The sequence below is a fragment of the Stenella coeruleoalba genome (genome assembly GCF_951394435.1).
Source record: "Stenella coeruleoalba genome assembly, chromosome: 1".
NCBI lineage: Eukaryota > Metazoa > Chordata > Mammalia > Artiodactyla > Delphinidae > Stenella > Stenella coeruleoalba.
The window spans coordinates 57,149,891-57,171,464 of NC_137169.1; the positions used below are offsets into that span (position 1 = coordinate 57,149,891).

Genomic DNA, 21,574 nt, shown 5'->3' on the forward strand with positions numbered 1-21,574 from the left:
CCAGATGTTTTCAGGTGAGTTACAGGAGGTTGATACCAAGGGAGAAGCCAGGGTCCATTCTAAGCATGGCTTTGGAAGACATCATCTGAAGGCTTTCTTATCTGACTATTCAGTTACTCTATGGCAGTAGTTCCCCAGGTAGAACTCCATGAGCAGGACTTTCTGGAAATATTGGCCCCCCAGACTGTCTGCTTACCTCATCTCAGTTACCTTGCCCAAGAGGTAGAGAAATGAAAGGAGACGTAGAAATGGGAAGCTGTCAAAGAAGGTGAAGAGATGGGACACCTCTGTAAGACATCTCTCTAAAGAATTGTAATGTGGCTTTGTTTTCTACCTAGACACTTGAAATGAATTTAAGGAGAGTAGGGACACAGTCATTATACCAGACTGTCTCTTAATGGGATGTGGGGGGAGGCAATCAGTCTAGATATTACAAAACTACTGTGTTATCCGGTGTGTCCCAAAGTTCTTAACAAATAGAGCAAAACAATGACTCATGACCCCTTTATAGCCCAAAACAAGCTGATATTCTTGTCATGACAGTCCATAAAAGCTTTGACTCTTAATCTAGAAGGAAATACAGGTGAAGGCTAATTTGGTGTCTGAGGGTGAATGGAAAGAGGATACGAAGTTTCATCATGACTGCCTGATACCTCTGATTGTCTCTGTGGTTCAATTAGCCACATCTTGGGAGAAAAAGCATTATGAGTCTGAATGCTCCTGGATGGAAACCCAGTCCTCCAGGTAAGGTTTCGACTGCTTTGTCTCAGTGAAAACCATGTGACCTTAGTGTTGGAATTCACCTGAATGTTCTAGGAGGTGTACGTCACCTTTTCCTCCATGCATAACTTTTCATCTGAGGAAGCTTTGAGGTCTCTCAGACATAGATAATTTCAAGATACTGGAAGCATGGAGTTAGATCTCAGATGTTTTTAATAAGTACTTTTAAAAGCATTATATAGTAGAAAAATACTAGACTTGGAGTCAGACACAAATATATTTAAATATTAGTGCAATTTATTAACCATGGTGTCTTACACAAGTCACATAATCTCTTAGATTTTTACCTGCAAGTAAAAAGTGGATTGATAATACCTACCCAGCAGGAATGATTTACAGATTAAATGAGATAAAATAAGTGAGAGAGCCTAGCATTGTAATTAACACACAGTAGGAACTATGTTTATTTTTTTCTTCCCTTATCATTGCTAATAACCAAGCTCTTTAGCTTCTGGGGTTTTCTTTCCTCCTTCTACTCAGTTTTGAAAGCTGCAGGTCCAGCCAAAGCACTGTGGCTGTTTGTAATAGAAACAGATGGATGACTAGACCAGCCAGAAGAAAAATAGGGAGGCTCCATGAGTGAGACATGACAAAGGACTCAGCTGAGGGACTGTAATTTAGAGCATCCATCATCATGGGTCCAGGGACAGACACTGAATTCTAAGCCTGACTCAGTCCCTGATGCCTTCTGAAGTGTTAAGTAACATTTAATTTCTGACAAAGATTCACCATAATGCTTGGCATTGCTGGGTTGTCTTGGCCACGATCATTTATTATATGCTATTGTTACACATTAATGCAAAAAGAAAATGAGTTCCTACAGAGGAAGGGGCTTAACCTGAGGTCCGTGATACATTTAGCCAGTTTATAATGCAGGAATAATATGCACAGGTTGGTAGATAGATGTCTATGCCAATATCTTATGTGGAGAGGATCCCTATCTTTTATTAGATTCTCAATGGAGTCTGCGACCAAAAAGAAGTGAAGAGCCACTGCTACATAGTAAAAGACCAAATTTCTTTATAGCTAGAGAGACCGTTTTCATGAATATGTTTTTCCCGGAATTCTCAAATATACTCCCTGATGAAAACAGGATTGGAGCCATGCATTGTTTCTGTGAACTGTACTATCTTATTATGGGGTTTTTATCACATTTTTTCCTCAACAGAATTCAAACAGATATTCCAAGTTCTGTTTTAATTGTTTAAGAAACATGCTTGAGTCTATAATACCCTTCCTTTAACCATGAACTTTCCCCATATTTCCTCATATTTCCAATATTTCAAAACAAAATACTAACTGTTTGGTTATCTCCAATGACAATTTCCTTTAGGATGAGGGACCAAGGCTTGTAGTTTTATTATACACAGTGACCAGGTAGCCTAGCATCCTTGACTATGCATTACTTATAAATAAAACCTGCTAAGTCCTAGAGAGTACCCTTAAGCAGTGAAGCAGCAGACTGATTGTTTCGAGCACGGTCTACCGCTGAGTAGAGCTGAGTGAAGGAGGGTGCACCACAGTGGCAGGGTACGTTTTGCCGGCACCTGATGGCTGAGAGTAAGTGAAGAAAGTAAGTCACTGTCTCTATCGCTAAAATAAAAGCTGGTAATTCAGAGAGAGAACCAGTCCCTTCTTTTTCCCTTGCCTTCTGATTGTGTAGCTGAACCTGTTCTATCATGGGGGAGTCCTGAAAGGCCCAGAGGGATGCTCCCCCACCAGGGGACACCCTGTCACAGAGATGCCTGATCAATCTCTTCAATTTCTTCAGAGGGGAAGCCTACTCAAAACATTAGGACTTGGTGGCAAGGGAAGTGTTTCATCCCTACATGCCAACCACCGACTTAGTTCTTGCTATTGCTTTTCATTTTCCTGAATGTACGCATCTTTTTCTGTAATAATGGTAGCAAGAGAATGTAGCAGACCATCTAGAGCAGATATTCCCAGGAGTGCTGGCAGAGGAAACTGGGGGAGCGAGAGGAGAATCACCGGGTCTCCCGAGTGCCTTCAGCAAGTGCACGGTCAGGGCACTGTGTGCACCCTGCTCTCTCTCCCCAGTCACCCAGCAGACACGTACAAATGGGTCAAGAGCACAGGCCTTGGGTTCCGACAAGCCTAAATGAGACCGCAGCCCATCACTTCCAATCCATGCCGTGTCAGCAAGTTGTGGAACTCCTCGAAGAAGTGTTCCTTGTCTGCCAAGCAGAGATGATTAGACCTACAGCACAGTGTGGTGTTGTGCATTTTAATGAGATAATGCATGAAAGTACCTGGCAGGCGTTTAATAAATGCTACCCTAAGACTAGCCAGTCTTACCCCACAGAAATTAATTTTCTGAGAGAAAAATATTATATATTTTATGTGTAATATATATTACATTTTAGAGATATCAAAAGTGAAATTTTAATATGTTTGCATATTATAAATATATAAATATATATTTAACATATGTAACATATATTCTGATATATCAATATTCTTATATTGCTTATATTTCTTAAGCAAAGATCATCAAACATCATTTAACCCATTTTTGATGGTGAGAAGTAACAGTTTTGTAACTACTTAAAACAACTAAAAAGTGCTTTTTATATTTATCATTGTTCAGAATACCACGGAATGCCCTATGCTATAATTCAACAAAGCTATCAGGCGCTGTTGTTACAAGCCAGGCTGGTAGCCTGATGACAAAAGCCCTCTCGTTTTCTGAAGAGTGTGATGGGCCATTTCCTCTCTGGCAGCTGCCATTGCTACCTATGCTTAACTTTGCCTCTTTGACCCCTTCTAATTAGCTGCTGCCGTTCTGGTCTGGAAAAGAAGATTAGTAAGATTGTTGTCTCTGTCCTTAAAACAGGAGGGAACAGACAATGAGAAAAACTGAGGATCTCTTCTGTGCTGTATACACAAGCATTAGTACATCTTATTTGTGTACACACACTAGTATACCTTCTTTCACCTTTGTTTCACTTCTTCATTAACTCTGCTGGCTTTTTAGGATGTTGGCTGTACTTATGATACGTACGCTTGTATACGTGAAGATTAGCAAGTATTTAGTGGAGTTTCTTTTCTCAGTGATGGAAGAAGACTTAACTTGAAAGCTCCTGATTTGTTTGCTTATATCCAGCAGGGATAGAGAAGGTCATTTTTGACACCTGAGCCTTGGCTTGGCTTAGAACCCTTTTCTCAATTCAAAGTTAACTTAGTTGACATTATTGCAGGGCACTGAATTAGCTTCACTGATGGGGCCCAAGATGAATGAGAAGTGAGTCCTGTCCTCATGCAGCCTAAGATCCAAAAGAGCAAAGACACTGTAAACTGACATATGAGGCAAAATTTGATAATTTCTATTGTGGAGTCTTAGGTTTTGGAAGAACCCAAGAGAAAAAAATCAGTTCTGAAGGAGACCCTCCTGCAGGTGTGGTGGGGTATTTATGAACCAGCTGGAGCATAGGTGGGTTCCTGTGGTTATCTGCTAAAGAGAAGGTGGTCCAAAGAGAGAGTCCTCAAAATAGAAGCTAATACATACGCCACAGACGTGCACACTTGTTTAGGGAATGAGGAGAATTTTCATTCGGTTGCAGAGCGGAGTGTTTACAAGTAATAGTGAGAGATGAAACTAGAGAAATATGATAGACCATGTCTGAAATGCCAACCTAAGCAAGGAGCTCTGTCTTCTGGTAACTTCAGAGCAGACTGAATTCCGCTGAAATCACTGAGGGGCCTCTAATTAAACAAAATGGCGGAGGTGAACCAAGTGTGGGCATGTATTTAGGTGGCTGTAAAAAAGAAGGAACTACAGTCACTTGGGGTTTTCAAATGCATTGCAGAGGAGAAATATGTGGGGCAGCCTGACTAGGATGCTAGCAAACTTTTGAATTTCGCATAGAATTACTCTTGTTAGCATGACTGTTCCAGGAAGAAAAACATACATTTGCGGAAAGGACCACATAATTAGCTTAATTCAGACTCAGCATTTGGATCTTGGTGTTTCTACAAACCCCATTTCTAATGACTTTTTTCTGTTTTGTTTTGTTTTTATCATTATAAAAGTCACCTTTTACTTCCTTCTGCCTTTGAGGTTATAGTCTCATGAAATGAAAAGTCTTTTTAGAGTACTTAACAGAAAATTTAGTCAAAACGTTATGCCAAATTTCCACTTAAAATGGTATTAGTGTCACTGGAATTGTGACCCAGATTGTTGGGGGAATGCTATTCAGCAAATAGGGATTCATGACACGGTTCTAGACATTTAGAAAGTAATGAGATATATTTAGCATAGAAGTAGAAACAAAAACTATTCAAACCTAAAACTACTTGGCATTCTAGAGCACTATGGGAGATAGTTTGTGTACTTTCTCTCTCTTTTTTATATATATGTATATATAAAATATATATTTTTTATTTTATATTTTTTTATATAAATATAAAATATATATATATATATATTTTTTTTAACTTTTTGGCTGCACTGCACAGCATGTGGGATCTTAGTTCCCCCACCGGGGATCGAACTGGTGCCACCTGCAGTGGAAGTGTGACGTCTTAACCTCTGGAACACCAGGGAATGCCAGGCTATTTTTTATACACACACATACCTATGCCCACTCATACATAATGAAGCAATATGGTAAAGTATATTGAACTAAAGTAAAGGGACAAAGGTTTGAATCCAGCCTTCTCTATAATTTTCTGTGTTGCTGGAGGCATGTTGCTTTAGTCTCCCAGCACTTCAGTTTTTCTTATCTATTAGTTAATCTGTACCCTGATATTCTGTGATTTAACTGCCTATCAGTTGTGCCATGTTGTTTCCCCTTTTTAATTCTTTAATGGAGGCTTATTAAAAGCTTCTTCAAAGAACAAGAATGTTTTGCTTAAACTGGGATTTTAGGGGGGAAAAAAGGAAACAAAAATCTCCAAAGTCTTCTTCAACCATTACCTTTATGGTGAAAAGATAATTCAGTAAACCATAGTATAGATTTTTTTTTATTCCAACAATTTTAAGAATTATTTTAAGAATTTTATATCCAGACTCAGTTTCTAGAAAATATTGATTGTGATAAGCCATTGATTTGCTAAACAATTTACATGCATGATTCATTTAGTTTTCATAGCAACCCTATGAGATAAGATCCATTTTGTGGATGAGAATACTGAGGTCGAGAGAAGCATAAATTTATTGACAGTAACACAAGTAGCAAGTGGCAGAATCAATTAATTATGTGGGACTAGAGCTCTCAGCTGCAGAGAAGTGAAATGGGAGGTGAGGCTTTTGTGTATAGGGATTGGAAGAGACAGCTAGCTGACTCCCAAAGAGCCAAGCTTGCTTTCCACAGCGCAGAGCTGTTGCTGGGGAGTGACTTCACAGCCAGGGACTTTGTTTTCCAGCATCTCTTACATCTAGGTGAGACCAGATGGTATATAAGCCCAAACCCTTCTGGTCAATGGTATATAAGCATAACTCTGTCCCTCCTGGCTGAGGTAGTAAAGTATCCCAGGTAACTTCCTCATGCTTTCTTTCCCTTCCACGACAATCTTAGAGGCCGTGTCTTGAAGATGACAGAGATGGAAGGAGCCTGTGTGAACAGACTGGATGTACATAAGAAGCTAACAGCACTCTCTGATCGATTGACTGTGGAGAGGGAGGGAAAGGAGTCAAAGATAGCTTCTTAGATTTCTGGATGGAGCATCTTGAGGGATGATGGTACTATTTTCCATGGAGAGGGAACCTCTGGCAAAGGAACTGGCTAAGGAGGAAGTTCCAGTTTAGATTATCCATGCCTCGTGTAAACACTTGTCCTTATCTTGATAGATTGTTGAAAAGCAAATAAGCAAGATTTTATAGAATTTTAGAGTTAATGCTACCCAAAGGAAGAAATTGGAAAATATGCTCTTAGATGTTTTGCTAGGGAAAATGGATTTTCCTCCCCTTTTCATGCAAACAAGGGAAGAGAGAGACCTTACCATTTACACTGGATTGGATACTCTTCTTTTTTTTTTTTTTTTTTTTTTTTTTTTACGGTACACAGGCCTCTCACTGCTGTGGCCTCTCCCGTTGCGGAGCACAGGCTCCGGACGCGCAGGCTCAGCGGCCATGGCTCACGGGCCCAGCCGCTCCACGGCATGTGGGATCCTCCCGGACCGGGGCACGAACCCGTGTCCCCTGCATCAGCAGGTGGACTCCCAACCACTGCGCCACCAGGGAAGCCCAGTAACTTATCTTTGATTTCACATAATTCAAGAGTCATATTAGACACTGTATCTCTAGTCCAGAAGAGGCCCTGGCACATGATAGACGTCCAATACGTTCCTGTTCTATCAACCATCAAATGAGAAGATGAGATCTTCTGATAGTGATCCCAAATACAGGAGCTTGCATGACTCTGGGCATTGAATAAAAGACTAGAGTTATCTCCCTGCCCAACACTGAGAAACTGATGAAGAGAATACTGACCAGTAATGGGGAAAATTGCCATCTGAGCTTCCTAGGTAAATATGCAGACCTAGAATCAGAGATCATTTGTAGAGTAACAAACATGAATTTAAGTGATTGGAATATAACATTGGTAAATGAAGCAAGGGAAGAGTAACATGGCTGTTTAGTCTACCAAGATGCTGAGGGCATGGCTTAATAAATCAAGAAGCCTACCAAGGGTTAATTTTCCAAGAGGATGGACTTGATATTTTCTACCTCCAATGAGAATAGACTAAAGGAGAGTAGATTTTCATTGCAACTTGGTAGATTTATATTATACAACAGGCATAATTTCATGACATTGAACTTTGTTACCTATTGAAATGTATAGCCAAAGGATAGATGGGTGAGTGGGTGGGCAGGCAAATGTATAGAGGACAGGTGACTAGATAGATGGATGATGATGATGATGAGATTATAAATCTTACAAACAGAATCAATCCACATGCATTCCAGAGACCTCTCAAAAGGACTTAGATGCGAATTCTGTATTTAGTTCCTTTAAACCCTTATTTTGTGTATGTTTCTCTGATAACTGATCTTCTTTTTAAAAAAACCAACTTAATGTTTATATGTTTTTAACTTTTTAAACCATTTCCATTCCATTTCAGAAAGTAGACTTCATGGATTCCCAGTAAATAAGGTTTGCTAATAACCTGTGATGTATTGAGTCAGCCATGCCATGTAAATCTCCTTTCCTTTGTTCACCTCTCTGCCTCCATGTAGTAGGTTAGACTTAAACCAAAATGATTCTTTGTAGGACATGTTCCAGCTTTTTTTTTTTAAATTCACATTTGAAGAATTTAATTCACAGCGCTAAATGCCACATGTCGTAACAATTTAGAAATTTGACCAAAGGACTTGCTCCTTCCTCTCCAGATGAAATATAAAAAGACAAGAGCATACGAAAAGCATTTCTGTTGTTGTGCAGTTTGCTTTCTTTTGGATTTATTTTCTTGTTGAAAATGGAGTGTTTGGAAAATGAGATTTGGTGAATTTTTCTGTTTATGCCTGAAATGAGATTTGGTGATTTGTTTATGCCTGAAAACCAGAATCCTTCTGTGCAGGATCGTTAAACTTCAGTTCTGTTTACGTGTCAGTGTCAGGCTGGGGAGGGACTGGAGATGGAGGGGAGAGAAGAGAATCAATGAATGTGGGGAAAGAGAATGAGGGAGAGAAATAGAGAATAAGAGGAAAACCATTTTACAGAACAAGGTTCCCAAGGAACACGTCAAATTAATTTCACTAGTGTTTGAAGTATTATTCTCCCTACCTGGTAGGAGCAGAAAACAAATTCTATATACCACTAACCCAAGTAAAAGTAACACTGGCTTACTTTCAAATCATGCTGGGATGACCAGCTGATTAAAGTTTGGAGTAGATTTGCACACAGTAAAGGCTTCATCAATGATGTATTTTCCTGCTTCAGGAGATTGTTGTATTTCTTACTGTGAGTTTTTAAATCCCCACTTATATTTTATGATAGATGTTAGTAAATTACATTTCTTGATCTTGGTTTTGTTTTTATAGCTGTAACCAGGAGAAGCTTGAGATTTTGAAAATTTGATTATTTTCAAATTTTGATGTTGTATTTTTATTTCTAAAGGAATAGAGCTAGGGAGATGCTGTAAGTGCTGAAATCAGGCATTTAGTTACTTTTATGTAATCTGTTAAAATAGCTGATTTCTAGTTGCTTTGTAACTAACAAAACTGCAAGAAAAGCAAGAAAAATATGCATAAAATGATGCACAATATATTTTATGTATGATACGAAGCTTTTACACCCATTTAAACTTTACAAAAACCTTTTAAGATAGCTGAAAAAACTGAGAGTCGGAGAAGTTATGTAACTTACCCCAGGAGGTAGTGAAGATGGGATTTGAACAAAAGTTTTTCAGAGCTCAAAGCTCCTACGTTTTTTTACAACTGCATGTTTCCCATGGATCTTGATACTGTATTTAAAGCTTAATAGAAGTTGTTCACCTGCTTAAAATTCTTCCCATTCCCACTCAACTCCTTCATTGCACTGATATTGGCATAGCAAATACTAAGATCGTTTCTGGCAAACCTGTTCCATGACCATTTTCTTTTCAACATTTCTTCCATGTCTCCAAAGGATCAAATATTTCTTTAAAAGGTGTCACTATTTGGGCTTCCCTGGTGACGCAGTGGTTGAGAGTCCACCTGCCGATGCAGGAGACGCGGGTTCGTGCCCCGGTCTGGGAAGATCCCACATGCCGCGGAGCGCCTGGGCCCGTGAGCCATGGCCGCTGAGCCTGCGCATCCGGAGCCTGTGCTCCGCAAGGGGAGAGGCCAAAACAGTGAGAGGCCCGCATACCACACACACAAAAAAAGTTGTTACTATTTTTAGCCCTTGAAGTCTTAATTGTCTTACGGTCATCTCCATTTCAGCGCACTAACCTGAACTCCCGTATATCAAATCTGAATTTCAAGGTGGCATCCACATCAGCCTCTTTTGCAATCCAGCACCAATGGAATGTGTCATTAAGATGCATATTTCCCCCAATAGGCTCAGCTCAGAATAAAGGGGTACCATACTGTAAAGAGGCTCTGTGCTAAGTACAAAGATCACCTGGATTTCCTTTGAGTCACATAAAAATGAAAGTAAAGCATTCAGACCACATGCATACCAATTTTGAACAATCTGGAAATGGGTAGAGCAACCAACAAACTTTTGTTAAGTGACTACCCTGTGCCAGGTACTGCTCGACACTGAACTTGACTTTTCATATTCCCTGGTACTCACCTCTATTAAGCGTCCCCATATCTTAGGCAATAGTCTAGGCACTGGAAATCATAAATATCATAAAAAATCTTGGGAGAGAGTGGCCTTCATCTTAACTGGTCTTACATTTTTCTGTAAGACCTTCTTAGGACAAAGAATCTGAATTGGATTATAGTACCTATATTTAAAACTTAGGGGAAGAGCTAATACGCAAAGCATTTTAATCTTTCCTGACAGAAATACAGTGGCCATTATAATTAATAGACATTGCCAGTGAGAGTTGCTGTCAATATGTGGCATTACGCCCAGGGCAATTAAATTTGCCTGTTTTTTATTATTGAGACCAAATGTTTGGCCTGGGTTCCTGCAGAAAATAAGTAATTCCATTACATGTGATTCACCTTTGAGTAACCCTCCAAGCTGACGAAGACTCAAGCTTGAAAATTTACATTTATTACAGAAATAATCCATTTAGCAAACATTTATTGGGTCTCCTTATGTTCACTGGGCAGCACAAAAAGATTTAAACATGCAAAACACAGTCTTTGTGTTTAACAAATGTACTGCCTAATTTCCCTAAAAATGTTTCTCAATTAAAAAAAAAATCAAGGTTTTGGTTTTTTTGGTTTTTGGGTTTTTTGATAAGAAGGCAAGACGAATTGTCAACCAACAGAAAGATATTCCAAAGACTTGAAGCGCATAGACTCTGGAGTTAGGCAGAGGGGACTTTGAAATGTGGTCTGTCGCAACTGCTGGGAACTAAACTCCGAGGGAGCCCTTGGAATACCCTGCCTGATAAGAGTGGCACTGTATATCTGAAACCTTCAGCCATAGCAGATAGTTTAGTCTAACAGTGTGAGTTGTGGTGAGCATCTGTCTTTGTATGCCTGAAGCTTTGGGTTTATCAGTCGACATCTAGGGGACTGTAGACTGAAAACCTCAGGTCAGTCATGCAGGTGTTCCATGCCTATGTGAGCTGACCCCCAGTAAAAACTCTGAACTTAGGTGAGCTTTCCTGGTTGGCAACACTTCACATGTGTTGTCATACATTGCTACGGGGAGAATTAAGCACTACCCATGCAAAAGTAGGAGAGAACAACTGGAAGCTTGCACTTGGTTTTTTCCTGAAATCTGCTCTAAGCATCCTTTTTCCTTTGCTGATTTTAATTTGTAATAAGCCTTTCTGTAATAAACTATAACCATGAATATAAAAAAAAGAAATGTGGTCCGTCAATTGCCACCTGTGTGACCTGACACCAGTCACTCCTCATGCCCCATGGTATGTAATCAATACAATAATAATAGCTCCCGCTTTATAAGGTTGTGTTGAGCTAAGATAAGGAAGTTCCTGATGAATTTCCTGAAACATCTTAAGTACTTAACAAATTACATCTATTGGTTTTTATTCATGATGTGTGTTTTGGGCTAAATTTAGCTTTTCAATGTGCCACTGTATACATTCTTCACCTAAAAATGTGGTGAGGTCACCCCACACCCCTCCCCCAATGCACATGCTGTCAGATAGGTCCACCCCATGCAGCTTAGGGCTCCTTCTCTTTCCCTGATACCTCCATATATACAAATAAATATTCAAACACTAAACATCAATGGAATGTAGATTGCAAACATCCAGAAAAGTCATTTGGTTTTTCTTTTAATTATTATACAAACATTCAGTGGCTTTTTAAAAAGGTGTTAAGACAAACGTGGAAGGTGTGTCCACCGTGTACTAAGCATGGCCCTGGGTACCGAGAGAAGCATCGGGACTACCGGATAAGTCGCTTGGCTTGGAGGCATACAGACCTGGCTCAAAATCTTGGTCTTATCTAACTTGTTTGTTTGGTGATCTTGGAAAAGGAACTTAATCACTTTGAGTTTATTTCTTAATCCATAAAGTAGGGGTTAGTAATACCGTCTGGGCTTGTTGAAAGTGTTAGTTTGTGAAAATGCTTAGTGCGTGACACGTATGAGGGACTCAGTGAACCAGCGCTGCCTTCCCCTCACTCCTAGGGATTACAGAGAGAAAAACTGAGGCTATTCCTCCAAACCTCATGTCCTGGGAGGACATGAATCTTATATTGAAAGTAACGCAGTGCCTCTCAGATTCTCTATACGTTTTGCTGCAAATGACAGCCAGTAAGAGGTCCAATTAAGATTTGATTCCAGGGCTTCCCTGGTGGCACAGTGGTTGAGAGTCCGCCTGCCGATGCAGGGGACGGGCTCGTGCCCTGGTCCGGGAAGATTCCACATGCCGCGGAGCGGCTGGGCCCGTGAGCCATGGCCGCTGAGCCTGCGCGTCCGGAGCCTGTGCTCCGCAGCGGGAGAGGCCACAACAGTGAGAGGCCCGCGTACCGCAAAAAAAAAAAAAAAAAAGATTTGATTCCAGATCTTTGGATTCCAAAGAAAGCAGTCCTTCTGCTCCCTTCCACCACGTCTCCTGCTCTGTATCTGGGAGGGGCATCTTCATGCTTCTGGAGGAGATACACGAGAAGATGGTTTGCATTCCTCTGTGAACTGTGTCTTACATACTGACCCTAAACAGCTGTCACTGCCACCCTCTCCTCTTTCTTCCAAAGCTCTAGGTCACTCTTAGAGCCAGCTCTGTGCCCAGGCCATGACTGGTCCAAGCTCTGCTCAAAAGTACTGTTTGTAGAGGAGTGGGAAGAAGGATCAAGTACACCCCAGGAACATGATCTGCAAAAGTGACACCTTTTCATCAATTTTAAATGCAAAATGCTTATATGGGGGGTTTAACATAATAAAGAGCTGTTAGTGAAAGCAGTGTGTAAGACTGTGACATAAGTGAGGAAGGTAATATAATATAGTGCCACATCTCTTCCCATCCCAGTCCCTTTAAGTTATCTTGGAGATAAACCAGTTTGCTGCCAACATGCTGATAGGATGGTGACCAGTCTACCTTTGACCTCTTCTTGTTGTCTTACCAACTAGCAGTGGAATGGTAGGAATTCAGGACAAGGAGAGAAAAGAGGAGGTATTGGCAGGACTCTCCACGTTCACTCCTATGTGGCAGGAGAGCGTCTTGTGAAGGCCAGCAGAATCTTCTGTGAGTTTGGTCCTCAGCTCCTGCCTACAGGATGCTCACACCTTGATTTCTCCTGTTTTGGACACAACTCCAGGACTGTTATCTCAATCTGTCCATCTATAGAACTAGCCTTCATTTTTAGGGAAAAATATTTCAATTGTAATTTTAAGAAATAGAAGATGTGAAACCAACCAAGCAAAAACTCTGTATTTCTTTTGAGTATCAGATTTTGATGTTTTACCTAAAATTAGTATATAGTATAGAGGCTAAATTTTCTGTTTTGGAGGAGCCCTCTGACAAATTCTGTTTTCATTGTAACATTTAAAGGCTCAAATTTAGAATTTAGTGTTTGCTTAGTGAACCTCTATAGAACAGTTACACTTGGGAGAGAAGGAAATTGATAAAGGTAAATTTTTGCTGTATTATTTCTTCCTCACCTGTGGAGTTGTATATTCAAAGTCAGGAAGGTATCTTTATTTTTTAATTAGGAGACATTTCAGAGAAAAACATAGTGAACACAGTAATTTGTGTTTTAAATTTAAAAGACTTTTAAAAGAAAGGTTTATTTTTTTAAAAGACTTTCAAACTTTTTGGAGTTATCATAAGAAATATATTTTACATGGTCACCCAGTTTGCAGACACTCACCACCCACACAGCTGAGGCCAAGAATTTCATGATGCAGTCTTCATCCTTTCTACAGGCAATGCACACTTAGTTTTTTTCTTCTACTTTATTTTCGAATGGAAGTTTCACCCTAACAAATTGATTTCATAAGCTTCCAATGGCCTGACTTGCAGTCTGAAAAGAAGGTGAGAAATAATGCCTCTGTTTTAACACAATTGAGTAAATCATTTTAAGGAATGTTCTATTCGTGAAACACTATGGGGCAGTGAAAATAAAGACAGGCATCTACATAGTAGAGTGGCTGACTTCACAGAGCTTACCGTCTAGTAGGGATTAACATAACATTGTGATCTGATGAGAAAAGCTGAAAGGAACATTACATAAAAATGTGTTTATGACAAGCTTTTTGTAAACAGCTATTATGTGAGAGAGAAAAGCTGCAGGGTTGTTGTAGTTGTAAATTCTTGCGGACATATCACTTTCGCGATGGTGAAGGTCATCATGAACACAGATTTGTGACTATATAGCTCCCAGTTTCTTAACTAAATATTTGACAACTTTACAAAAGAATGAATAAAAAGGAAAAAAAAATATTCCAAACTTTTAAGCCAATCTTCCTTGTCTCTTTCTTTTCTTTTTCACTCCCTCCTATCTTTATTCCCTCTGGTCACAGAATAATCTGGCTTGAGCTATTCTGTTTCTTTTTTATTGTGATAAAATACAAACGACAAAATTTACCATTTTGGCTATGTTTAAGTGTATTCAGTACATTCTCAGTGTTGGGCAACCATCACCACTATCCAGTTCCAGAACTTTTATATCCCAAAAGGAAACTCTGTACCACTTAGGCAGTCACTCCTCATTTCCCCTCTACTCCACCCCTGGCAACCTCTACTCTGCTTTCTGTATCAGTGAATTTGCCTACTCCAGATATTTCACATAAATGGACTCATGCAATAGGTGGTTCTTTGTATCTGGCTTCTTTCACTTAGCATAATGTTTTCAAGGTTCATGCATGTTGTAGCATGTGTCAGTATCACATTCCTTTTAATGACTGCATAATATGCCATTGTATGGGTACATCACATTTTGTTTATCCATTCATTAGTTCATGGAGAACTATTTCATTTTAAGGGAGATTTTATTCAGAAAATAATTGTAAACTAATCAATTGGACATACCTTTAGAGGTTTGATTACATATATGTATATATATATATATACATATATATATATATATATATATGTATATATATATGTATATATATAGGCACCTAAAGGCTTTCAAAGAAACCTGATGTCTCTTTGTAGAAGTTTGAGCATGAGAAGAAGTGCTGTATATCCAGAAGCTCATGAGATAGTATTGGATCTGACCTATGGATTTAGGGTTCATCTGCATACAGATGGAAAATAAAACCATGTGAGTGAATGAAATTGCCCCAGGGAGAGAGTGTAAAGGAACCTAGGACAAAGTCCAGAGGTACTTTGGGGATCCATGGAGGGAGAAGGAGCCTCCAATTTCCTCCCTAGAGATGATGATAAATAAAACCTAACTCAGGTGAACCCTCAGGCTCATCATTTGCAAAGAAAACATCTCCTACTTTTTCACAAGGTTTGTAAGAAAATGAAATGAGTCAACATATGCAAAGCAGCTGGTACCTGGCCCATAGGTAGGACCTCAGTAATGATAGCTACAAATATTACTATATATATTTGTGCTGTCACTATTGTCAGTTTCTGCATGTTTCTTTATTTCACTATCTTGTAATATCATATCCAGGACTACCTATTTTGAAATAAGCTCTCCTACCCTCTTAAAGCTCAGTCTGTTTTTAATTTTGTTGTTGTTGTTGTTCCCAGACTTTGCTAGCTTCTCCCATAATACCAATGGAAGCTAAAAGAATCTAAATTAGGTGAAGGGACGCTAAGAGGCACAGGCCAGACTTCCGACCCAGTTCTGCATGCACACAGGAGGATGTTCTCAATTCCATAGCTTGGAAGAAAACTGTTCTAGCCCCAGATCATCAGGACCTTAAAATTCTTTCTCTTTAGATCTCTTTGTTTTGATATTGGCAAGGGAAAAGTTATTTACTTCATTTCTCAAAGACACTTGATTTTTTTTCCCTCCTATTTTTGGTAAAGAAATAGTTGACAAAAATTCATGACTCAGCCTAAAAACAATTACACTATATTGGAGTCAGAAGTGAAAAATCATTGGATATACTGTTTTTTAAGCTTATCATTTTACCAGACACAGTGTCTTAAACTTGTTACTCCTGTAAGATTTTTGACTGTCCTTGCTCTCTTCTGAAGAATTTCTTTGAATATTTTTAAATAAACTCTCAAAAGACTTGACCACACCTCTCCATTCACTTTTAACATGGTTGGTATGACTGTTTCTTCCTGGGTCTTCTCAAAAAGCTGTTAAGATACGAATAACTTTTATATTTCATAACTTTGTTTTAGTCTTTCAGAGTTTTCTTCATACTCTTATAAACTTCTCATATCTTTCCACCTTTCAAGGGGGAAAAGTCTTCCGTGTTTTTTCTTATGCAATAATTCGATTAGTTTTGTTTTTCTGGAATGTCACATCTCTAGTGTATTCCTATTTATGTTCCATATATGGGAATGTATTTTACATATGGGAAATATGACTTTCAGTGAAACTAAAACTACAGAATGGCATTGCATTTTGTGAACATATGCAAATTCTTTCATTCCTTATTACTGGCTGATTTGTTGTACACTGAGAGATGGAAATACAAAAAGAATGTAACTCATACTCATCTACACAATTAGAAATGATGCTGGGAATGGACCCTGTCTCCTGAAGCCTGATCCAGGGCACTTTTCACTGGAAAATGGACAACTCGTGACGTTCATGACCTAGTTCATGTTGGCTATTATCCAAGTTTGGTGGTCAAAAACAGGACAGAGTCTATGGAAAATTACTATTGCCTGCTCTGTTACTAATTTAATACAAGAATTACTGGAATTTGTCTGTATTTTCTCATCTGTTTGGTAGGGCATGCTATCTCTTGTCTCATGGTCAAGTTGCAGAAAATAGAGTAATTTGAAAACATAAGATAATAATAGCATTTGGTTTATAATTCTATAAAAACCAGTAGTGACTGGTGAATATAGCATTCATTGTGACTCCAAAGCTGAATTAGAAGCATGGAGAAGCCAAGTAAGAGACTTGAAGCCCAAGAACAATTATAGGAGGAAAATGATTTTAACTACAATATTTTGTCCCTATAAGGAGATAAGGCAATTACAGGTGAGAAGAAGGAAGTTTTTCACAATCAAAATTAAAAATGAACAGAGAGGAGGTGTTCCTAAATATTATGGGTGGGTAGTTTTAAATGTCAATAAGTTTTCTATAAACTCTTCACGTGGAGGGTAATGGAGAATAGCTTAATGTGGGAGGAGATTTTTTTTTTAAACAAACATTGACATTTTAAAGACCTAAACATCTTAAATGGAATGACTATTCAAATACAAAATTAGACAAACCGAGGCATTTTGGAGATTATATTTGAGTAGTATCCTAAGAGCCAGATAATGAATGACTCAGATCATCTGAGTGGTCTGGGCTGACTCACATGTTTTAAAAAAAGATGTCATCAAATCTCTGATTTTGTCAGTGTTTTTCCCCTTGATCCACCTGGTAGTGCCAAACAAATCCTGAACGTCAGTGACTTTTCCAGCTCTAATTTGTCAGGATGAAGTTCCAAACCACCAGTAACAAGTCTAAGGTTTTGACTATATAGGCATTGGTATATTTGAATAATACTGACTAACATGAGAAACACACAAGCCACATATGTAATTACAGGACACGTGGGAGATAGGAATCCCTGACAGAGCCTTGACAGGAGAAGAATAGAAGATACAAGAGTAGGCTTGGTTTGTCCAGGGTGGAAGAAAAGGAGACTTCTTACCCCAATACCACCTGAATGATGCTTCCTGGAAAACATCTTAAATCAACAAATATTATCTGGTTCCTCTACTTGGCGTAGAGGACATACCAAGGGTATCCTTGGCCTCTGTCCTAGAAAGGCTTACAGTCTATGAGGGAAACTGACGTAGGAACTAATAAGTGGAATGCTTTGATATATTGTAATACATACAACAGCAACATTTGGGGGAGCACAGGATAGTCAGTTCTGACAGCACGAAGATTGAGAGGCCCTCACAGAGGAGGGGGCATTTGACTGGGCTGTGAAGGCACATATGGAAGTTGTAAATATCAACAAAACAGGAAAAGCATTTCAGCCAGTGGCAAGGACCACATAAAGAGAAAAGAGATACAGGAGAACAGATATTGGGGATGTTCAGAGAATCCAGTATAGCCACTGAATTGAGGAAGTAGAAAAAGATGAACTGGGAATATGGGATACAAAGAAGTGTCAGGCCAATGTGACTGTTTCGTACGGTTTACATAATCTCTGTCTTGGAACTATCCTAGTGTCCAGAATCCGCCTACCCTGGAAATTACTGTTCTTCTAAGTCTGTGATGGGGTTTCTTGGCACAGCGCCAATTTGGGCGATGGCTAACAATAGTCTAAGAAAAGCTTGCCTACTTTATTGTACTTTGTCCTGATCTCCTTTCCATTTTTTTTTTTAATATTCTTACATTGCTCATAGGGCTAAGAACTTACAGTGCCATGTCCTTGATAAACATCTGTTGAAAAACAGTAATGAATCCTATGCACATGCACACACACACATGCATACACATGAAGAAACTTTCACGGGTTTTTGAACGTTCAAATTTAACTAATATATTGCAACTTTAAAAATATGTTCACTTGCATGTTGCTAGGAACATTCAAATAGAAAATAGATTTTTTGACCTTTTGTTGTTTTCCCACAGGATTGAAAAAACGTACAAGGAAGGCCTTTGGAATACGGAAGAAAGAAAAGGACACTGATTCTACGTATGTACTTAAGGAGAGCACCACTGCTCAGCATCAGCTGGCTGTGACCGTGTGGAAACGCAGATCTGCTGTGGTCTGCTGTATAGCAGAATAATGAACCTATAAAACCCCTTATTTGACAAGAAGCCCTGAAAGAAAGTTAGAAAATGCAAAAATCAATAGTTGTTTAGGCACAGGTGAAAAGAAAAAAAAAAAAAAGCAACTTTAGCTTTTCATTCTGTACGTTTTTATCGTGCATAAATTTTATCACAAGGTGCTGAGAATTGCCCTGTGGGCTTGTCCTCTGAGAATTTATAATTCATGGAATAGAATATCTATCACGCAAATTGAAGTATCTTTCATATAACTAAAAGAGCTAACATTTGTTATGACTACCGTGGTAACACGTACTTAGTAAACGCTCAGTGAATGGTAGCAGCCACTACTCCTGTTATCATTAATACAAATTAATATGTGGTAAGTTCCTTAGGAGCGATTAGAATTGGAATTTCCAGGGAATTGGAGGGTGGGAAAGCTCATATTTGAATACATGATCAGTGAAGCTTCAAAGAGGGAGGAGCCTTGATTTTGGCCTTCAAGAAGATGAGGACATGCGTTTCATGCCAAGGGACAACAGCCAAAGCAGAGATGTGGAAAAGCCAAGTAGGTATTCGGGACAAGCTAAACAGAGCAGTCTGTCTACTTGTCGGCCACACGTAAATGTAATAGTGGGAGGCAAGGCTGCAAAGGAGATCAGGGCCAGATAGGAAGGGCTTTAAGTACCAGCCAGGCTGAGGTGTCTGGGCTTCCTTCCTTAGGCAGTGGGCAACCTTGAAGACTTGAAGGCTTTTAAACCAGAGACTGTAAAGGATTGGGGGGTAAAAAGCTATTTTTTGTCCAGATATCAACTTTTAAGTCCCCTGTTCTTACCTTTTCTTTGTGTTTTTTCTTTTAGTAAATAATTATTTCATGGAAGCTGTATTTACTCTAGTCTTGCCAATTTTTCTAAATGATTAAATTAGAAAAAAATTTTTCTGAGCATTATATAATTTTCATTATTTCTTAAGAAATTGCCAACTTTGATACATTAACCAGAATAGGAGATGGTTCGTTCACCAGAGTCGGAAGACCTGGGCTCTGGTTTCAGCATTGCCAATAGCTCCACGGACTTAGAATACACTTTCCTCTAATGGGCCTCAGTTTGCACTAGATGGAATTGAATTTCCGTAAAAGGCCAGACACTGTAGCAGTCCGTCTGTCAGCAGAATCCTTTGCCACCTACAATGTGCCGTGTGTTGTGGGGGACACTATTAGACATATCTCAGGAGAACATCATTAGCAGAAAACAAATCCATTTTTCTTTGAGATGGTTTCTGTAACTGACTATACATAATCTCTGGTGTGTGAAGAAAATTAGAAAGGAAAGAAGCTCCCTCAAAAGGAAAAAGAGGTCAAACAACCTCCCCAGGGCAGACTGAGCTCATTTACAGGTGGCCAAAGTACCACTCTTCCATCACCACTTCTAAAAACATGAAAATGAGGAAGTTACTCTTCATGGCTTTGTGTAGATGCCCAATATCTCTCTGAAATATTCTAACAAGACATTTTCTTGTAAAATCCCAAGCATCTGTCCTTTACTTCTTATCATCTGAGCGCCCCAGTTTACTTAGGTGATAGCAAATTAGCTATAAACTGGTTCCACCAGCAGCGATGGTCAAAGGACAAGACGTTTAGTGTAAGCCTTTGCTTTTCATGAGCCCCTGCTCTCTAATTGGGTCATATATCATTCTTGCAGAAGGCTGGAGAAATGTTCTGGCAATGTGCTATCCCTTCAGATTTAGGTAATGCTTATGTTAGTCTGCAGTCACTGAAACCCTGTTGATACAAACTGTTTTCAGGGCCGTTGCAACTCCGTGAGGGTTGACAAGTAACCTGCTATGGTAGCTGCCAGTTCCAACTTCAGTTGATTGAGTGTCCTTAGATAGAGTGGGGTTAGAACCAGAGCTTCCTGATTTGATCAACGTTACAATGGCTGATAGAAAGAGGAAAGGAGAGAGGAGCCTGTGCTACGTGGCAGGCCCTGTGCAGGGTATTTTGTATGTACTGATATCCTTTTTAACCCTCATAGTAATTCAACAAGGTTAGAAATAATATCTCAATTTTGGAGATGAGAAATCAGTGCCAAAAGGAATTAAGTAACTTGCTGAAGGCTACCCAGAAAAATAAGACATGGAGCCAGTATTCTAGTCCAGAGTCAAGTGCCTATTCTTTGATTACTCAGAAAAAAAAAAAGAATAGATGGGCAAAATTATATTCAAGACCAATAGGAGGGTAAAAGAGAAAAGGCAGCAGTGGCAAGAGGTGACTGTCACTTTTTAAAATAGAGGCAAAGTGTTCCTGGTAGATGATCAGTTTTAAAACAGAATCAGTAAATATAATGGGTCTGCTCTTAAAAAGAAAAAAAAATTATTTAAAAATGTATAAAACTTAATAAAAGGGGGTTAGGCAGTAAACTGAGGACACATGCCCCATTGTCTGAGGCTGCTAAAATCTCTCTCTCTACTCCCCATCCTAGGTCAGCTTGTATAATAACTTTATTCTAGGTAGCATTTAATGAGTATTTACTATGTTCTAGGTACTATTCCGGGCTCTTCATTTATATTAACTTATTGAATCCTTTAACAGCCCTATGAACTATATGCTGTTATCACGGCTGTTATATAGATGAGGAAACTGAGACACAAAGGAGTGAAGTACTGGTCCAAGGTTATGCAACTAGGAAATATAAGTTGATTGAACCTGGGCAGTTGGGCACTATAGCTAGTGCACGATACCACCATGCTTACTGCTGTCATACGGGGAAGCAGCAGCCCTATTTCCATCAGTGGATAAGACAAAGGATCAGAATAGATACCAACGCTGCTATGTACAATTACAATTATTCTGATTAAGATTTTTGAAGTGCCATCCCTAGAGCTGTAATATGC

At 39.2% G+C, this 21,574-nt stretch overlaps 1 protein-coding gene across 1 annotated transcript in view; it reads left to right on the top strand.

Annotated features, from left to right (window-relative positions):
• The window catches only part of SGIP1 (SH3GL interacting endocytic adaptor 1), a 207,200-nt gene that overhangs the window by 78,618 nt on the left and 107,008 nt on the right, over positions 1–21,574 (top strand). The window contains exon 3 of the mRNA XM_079904139.1: positions 18,545–18,608. Coding sequence (XP_079760265.1) covers positions 18,545–18,608 — 64 coding nt within the window. The remainder of the gene's footprint in view (positions 1–18,544; positions 18,609–21,574) is intronic.